Source organism: Tamandua tetradactyla, chromosome 1, assembly GCF_023851605.1.
Source record: "Tamandua tetradactyla isolate mTamTet1 chromosome 1, mTamTet1.pri, whole genome shotgun sequence".
NCBI classification, from domain to species: Eukaryota; Metazoa; Chordata; class Mammalia; order Pilosa; family Myrmecophagidae; genus Tamandua; species Tamandua tetradactyla.
The window spans coordinates 128,917,555-128,923,554 of NC_135327.1; the positions used below are offsets into that span (position 1 = coordinate 128,917,555).

Here is a 6,000-nt window from a genome sequence, read left to right on the forward strand (position 1 = left end):
AATTTATGGACTGAGCACACAACAATAATGCATAATTTAATTTCAACAAAATGAGCCACCAAACAATCTATCTTTGATGCTACCGTAGATATGTGATGCTTAGCTAGCCAAAAAGGGGTAATTATTAAGATGATTATTCTTTTAAATAAAAAAAAACACTAACATGATTATCAATACTAAATCATCAAAACACTCATTAGATGATATCTTGCCCATATGGGGTATCCAGGTAAAATATGTTTTAACCTTCTAAAACTCAAAAGAACATGTAATTCTTTCAGCACAGACAATTTTAAACTAGTAAAAAGACTAAATATTTTTGAGTATTCTGATTCTGAGTACTATTTTACAGTACAGGACTGAAATTATTTCACATTAGGAAGACAACTTTGAGGATAGCAAAGTTTCCCACGATTAACTATGATTTATTTGCCTGTGATTGCTAAGACTGTATAGCATAATAAACTTTCAGTATGGGCAGACAAAATTAAAGTACGCATTCAAATATTTCACTTTGCAGTGAAGAAATATTTTACAATGTGGACTCATATGAACAGAATGGCTGATTTCACACCAAAATTGCCAGTATTTCCAAAGTAAAAATGAAAACTTAATAAAAAAATATAGGTATTCCATTTCCATTTAGGGATGAAAACTAAAACAAGGAAACAGTAAGAGTGAAATTAAGGTATTTTATACTATGATAGGTTCTTGTTAGCTTACTGCTGATTTCCTTACACTCAACGGACATGATCTTAACAGTGAGAGTAATACCTGAATTAAGTTAGATGATTTCTAAGGTTTGTTCCATCTCTAGAATTATGTGATTCCACTTAATCATGTAAATTTGAGTAGTATGTAACTTACTTCCAGCAACATATTAAACTCAGGTAATTGGGGCACCATTTTGTACTGACATGATGTTATAAAATTTCTAAATAGCACTCAAGCAGCCTGAGGGAGTTAATGTTATTTAACAAAGGCTCACATGGTGCTTACTATATGCCCAACACTGTTTAAAGTGCTTTGTAAATGTTAACTCATTTATAAAGTATTTTCAGCATACTTAGTAACTAAGTTCTTACGAAGCTAAATGATTAGGTTAATTGACATTTACTAATGAATTAAAGTGAATGACCACATTGACTTCCATTATGAAATTAAAATTATTCATTTCAAACGTTAGGATTTTTCTCACATTAACATGAATCTGGTCATCTTACTCTCCTTCCTGAAATCCATCAATGGGTTCCCACTGCCTTAAGGACAAATTCCAAATTCCTCAGGAATTCATGACGGTGCTCCAGCATTTGCCCTATGCTTTCCTGTTTTGTCTCTTCTGTCCCTAATTTGCAGCTAGCAGAACTTCACATCCCTATGCACTCGCTGCCATTATGTTTAATTTGCCCTCCTCCCTCTTTAACCTGTCCCACTCGACCTCACCCTCAAAACACAGCTCAGACATCACTTCCCCCTGAGAGTCCCACCTGATCCCCAAGATTAAGTACAGGTCTTCTCTGCTCCTACAATTCGGTGATCACTTCCAGCAAAGCATACAGAAGGGCAGTATAATTGCTTATTCATTCATTCATCTCCCCACTTGTCTGTGAATTAGTTAAGAGCCTAAACTGAATCTTTACTCTCTAAATTCCCAGAGTCTTGCACACAAATTGATACAGAATAAGAGCTCAAGTAAACAAATCACCAAATGAATACATGACCTCATGAGCTCACAGAAAATAATTCTGATTTTATTTCTGAAGCAGAGAAGAAAGTGCTAAAAATATCTATGGGTGCCTAAGATGCCATAAATCAAATCTGTTTAATTACCAAGGAAAGATACTACTAAAAGATTATGCCCAAAGAAATAACAAAGGTCATATAAAATCAACTTACATGACTGAGTAGCAGTAACAGCAGTCAAGGAAACTAGAAATGCCAAATTGCAGAAAAACTCCTTAGTTTCCTAATTGTAGGAAAAGTTGGCCTGTGGCATTTAGGTCTTTCCAACTCTTTCAGATTTAGTCCTAATTGTCAATGATTTCCAGTTGTCAACTAAGGAATATGGTAAACTGCAGAACTCAGGTGATCCAGACACCTAACTGATATGTACTGTGAGTGCTTCCCCAAGTGCCGGGGATTGAGATAATTTCTTCTAAGAATTACACCAACAGCAAGACAGTATCTTTACTTTCATTTCTGATTTGAATTAAACTATTCATGCATTTTAACCTAAACTGTACCAATTCATTCGTATTTCGCCAAACACCAGTCATTCTTCCCTATTGTGAAGTTTACTGCTGTAGGAAGTAGAAGTGACAAGGGCCAAAGTATCTTCTATCCTGTGTGGAGAGGCCTCAAACCAAAACGTTAGAGAAGTGGTGCCCCTTAAATGGGGAAAAGATAAGCCTCGACCTGTTTTCCAAAAGTGGCATCTTTCACCAACACAGAGAAGGGAAGAGGGTACCTGAAAACAACATTACCAGCATGAGGCAGACACTCCAGGATTTCAATATTCAATCCAATGGTTTTCTTTATCTGCATCTCTACTTCCTTCCATCTCCCTTTCTTTTCCAGGAAATCTTGTGATTTTTTTAAAGTACTGACTATAACATCAAAATCCAGACTGTAGAAAACTCAACAGGAAGAGAGACTCCATGTATTTGACCAGCAATTTGCAAAGAAACACAAAGAATTGATGAAGAAAACTATAAGCTCAAAGACTTAAAAATTTTAAATAATCAACTAATTGCAGTCTGTAGACATTATTTGGATTCTGGTTCAAGCAAATATATATATATGTATATACACACATATATATACACACACATTGTAATAAACATATACATACTTACTACATATACATAAAATACATGTACTTATTACATACATGTGTACATGAACACACATATACATATATATAATATTTATGAGATAACTGGAAATTTGAAAAGACTGGATATTTTGTTACAGTATTAAGGAATTATTCTTAAATTTGCTTTAGATATGATAATATGCTTACATTTTTTAAAGAATCCTTACCTTTTAGAGGTGTATATGGAAAAATCTTTAAAAATGAAATGATATCTAGGATTTGCTTCAAAATAATACAGGAAGGGGAAGAAAACAGGGAATAGACAAAGCAAGATTAGCCATGAGTTATTAATTGTTGAGGCAGGGGGATTGGTGTACTTATTCTGTCTACTTTCGTGTATGTTTGAAACTTTTTAAAATACAAAATTTGTAAGTGAATATGAAAATATACCTCTACAGAAATAACCGTAATTTACTGAAAAGGAGACAGAGAAACTGTGTCCCTACCTCTTCTGTTTTACCATGGAAACAGGTCAAAATAGGAAAAAAAATAAGTTACTTACCAAACATTAATTCAAGTTATAGGACCCTTCATTAAATGCTTGATATATATTAGATTGTCTACAATAATAATCTAACTTTTAAGGATATTACTGTAGTCCTTTAACTTTAACAGTACAAAGTATTTGGCTATAAATACAGATTTTAAATAATATTTTTCTACTTTTACATATTTTACACACACAGATTAGTTAGTATAACTACATCATCGAGATACATCCTAAAGTATTAATGAATATATTCACACATGTGAAAACCTACAGCCCTGACTTTGATCCACTGAAGTCTAAAAAAATGTTCAACTACATGAATGAGTCCTATTTAATATGTATGTAAGTATGTGTATCAGCTGCCAGGTTGATGCATAGAAATACAAAAAAATTTACATCCCCTTAAATTATTTAATGAAATTGAACAGTAAATTCAAAATAATTTCCAGACATATCTATGGATATGTAATATTGATCTAAATACGGTGCAATGGTAAACTTAGATTTTTAAACATAATTTATAATTGCCCAATAAACAACAGTTCTAATTACATCAAGAGGACTGCAACCAAAGGTGAAGCGGGGGAGGAGTGCCCGGAACATGGAGACGCTTTTTCTGGATGGTGACCGTCGATGGGCACATCTCTAGTACCCACAAATCTGAATGAGCTGAGAACCTTCCAGTTCAGCTTATTTTTATGGCTTGAGTTTCATTACGGATATCTAGCCTTGTTTTGTTTTTGTTTTTGTTTCAGTTTTTCTACAGCACCCTTGGGTTACACAGCTTATAAATCTTCTCTTTGAAGACTAAAACAAGGACAACAGTTATGCAAACCCTGACCAAATACCATCTCCCCTTTCCCATACGCATGGCTTTGGCTTGAGTGCGAAGAGTGTTTCAGCACCCTCGCTCTCGTTGCAGCACTGCAGGAGGCATCCCACACAAACTCCCCTCGAGCAAAGCCCCGGGCCTGTGGTTCTTTTGATCTCTTTTTATCCCCCTTTTTCTTTCTTTTTGCACTAGGAGCGCCATGCCTGACTAGCATTAGGATTACGCCCATTTCACCAAAGACACCGCGTCTCCGGGGCAACTGTGATCAAATGTGGGCTCGTGGGTGGGCCGAGCCGAGGACCACCCCCCCGGGCCGCACCCCTCACCTGTCCGCCGCCGGGGTCGCCCCGCACCCGGGTGTCCAGCGCTTGGTGCCGAGTTTCATCCTCGCTGCCGGAGCAGTAGATAAGCCGGAGTGGCAAGATGCTCTGGCGCTCCAGGAAACGGTTTTCGTTCCTCCTCTCCAGATCTGTCAACCAGGCGTCTCCTCCAAGCAGAAGGGGAGTAAGGAAAGAATGGGGAAAAAGGGCGATGATTATCACCCTGACCTACGCTCGCCGGTCCGCAGGATAGTCCGACGTCTCCACTAGGAAAACCCCACCGTCCCCTCCCTGCCGGACCCCTCTGGGACAGACGCGGAGAGGGACCAACCGGAGAGCCTTGGACTAGCTCATCACAGAGCATCCAGGATCGGGGCCCAGAAGCAGGGCACCCTTTCCCCCTCTACCCCATTCCTCTTTTTCGGAAGAAAAAAAAAATAGGCTTTTGACCGAAGGCTTCTAGAGCCTCAGCGCGTCCCCACGCGCATATATTTTTGCTCCACTTCTCATCACCCTTCCAAATAAAGAAAAATCCCCGCGCACTCGGGAAATGGGGGTTCCCCATTTCAGTGCGATTGAAGGCTCCAGAGATTCCTGGGAAATGGCAGGTCTCGGAGCCACAGAGGGTGGTAAACTTACCTGCCCGGCCGCAACGCGCCGAGGGGCAGGTCCCCAGGGTGCAGAGCAGCAAGAAGGGCATGGACGCAGCAGCCGCCGCCGCCGCCTTCATGGTACTGCGGTCAGCCCGCCTCGCACGAGACGCTCAATCCCTCATGCCGAGGCAGTGGGCTCCAGCTCCCTCGCCCGGCGCCCCTGAATCGCCCTGTCCACCCGCTCCCAGCTCTGGCCGGTGCTGCGGCGGTCGCGGCGCAGCAGCCTCCACCGCGGCGGTGCCTCAGTGCTGCATTGTGTTCCGCGGGCGCTTCCGCTGGCGGGGGGAGCGAGCGAGTGCTGCATTGGGCGGTTGGCTGTAGCTAAGTGGCTTCTAGCGCCTCCCATCTCATCCCCTGGCAAAGGCACAGGCGGGTGAGGAACGCTCGGCAGGGAGCTAGCGCTGGGTGCGCTCGAGCCCCGCGCGCGAGCGTGGGGGCGCGCAGGAGAGTCAGCTGGGAAATGTAGTTCCCTCTCCACGTCCTGCTTCTCTCGACAACGACGCTGACTGTCGCGACTTCGTGACTGCTAGGTCCTCGGCGTCCTGCAGAAGAGAGGGAACAGGGCAAAAAGAAAGAGAGGTCATCGCTGGCAGGTCTCCTGGCGCCGAGGATATTCATCCGCGCCGCTGCGGCAGCCGGAGTTCATCCGTCTTTCAAAGACCTGCAATAATGTTTCCCACACATCTGGTAGTTACTTAAATTATTATCAGGAATCCTACGGTCACGAGTACACGGTAAATTAATCATTCAGTAAATATTGACTGAGGACCTACCGTGTGCCAGGTGGTTGGCTAAGAGCAGGGGACACCGCCGTGAACGCTGTGGTATAG

General features: G+C 41.5%; 1 protein-coding gene across 13 annotated transcripts in view; it reads right to left on the reverse strand.

The window, feature by feature from the left end:
- The window catches only part of ADAM22 (ADAM metallopeptidase domain 22), a 295,282-nt gene extending 289,827 nt beyond the window's left edge, over positions 1-5,455 (reverse strand). For 5 of the 13 annotated variants that reach the window (XM_077138122.1, XM_077143132.1, XM_077143567.1 and 2 more), the window contains exons 1-2: positions 5,157-5,455; positions 4,524-4,684 (exon numbers count right to left, since the gene is read on the reverse strand). In XM_077138122.1, coding sequence (XP_076994237.1) covers positions 4,524-4,684; positions 5,157-5,247 — 252 coding nt within the window. In that variant the 5' untranslated portion in view covers positions 5,248-5,455. The remainder of the gene's footprint in view (positions 1-4,523; positions 4,685-5,156) is intronic. The other 8 variants (XM_077140284.1, XM_077139674.1, XM_077137606.1 and 5 more) reach the window with 3 other exon arrangements.
- Between the last annotated feature and the right edge of the window lie 545 nt (positions 5,456-6,000).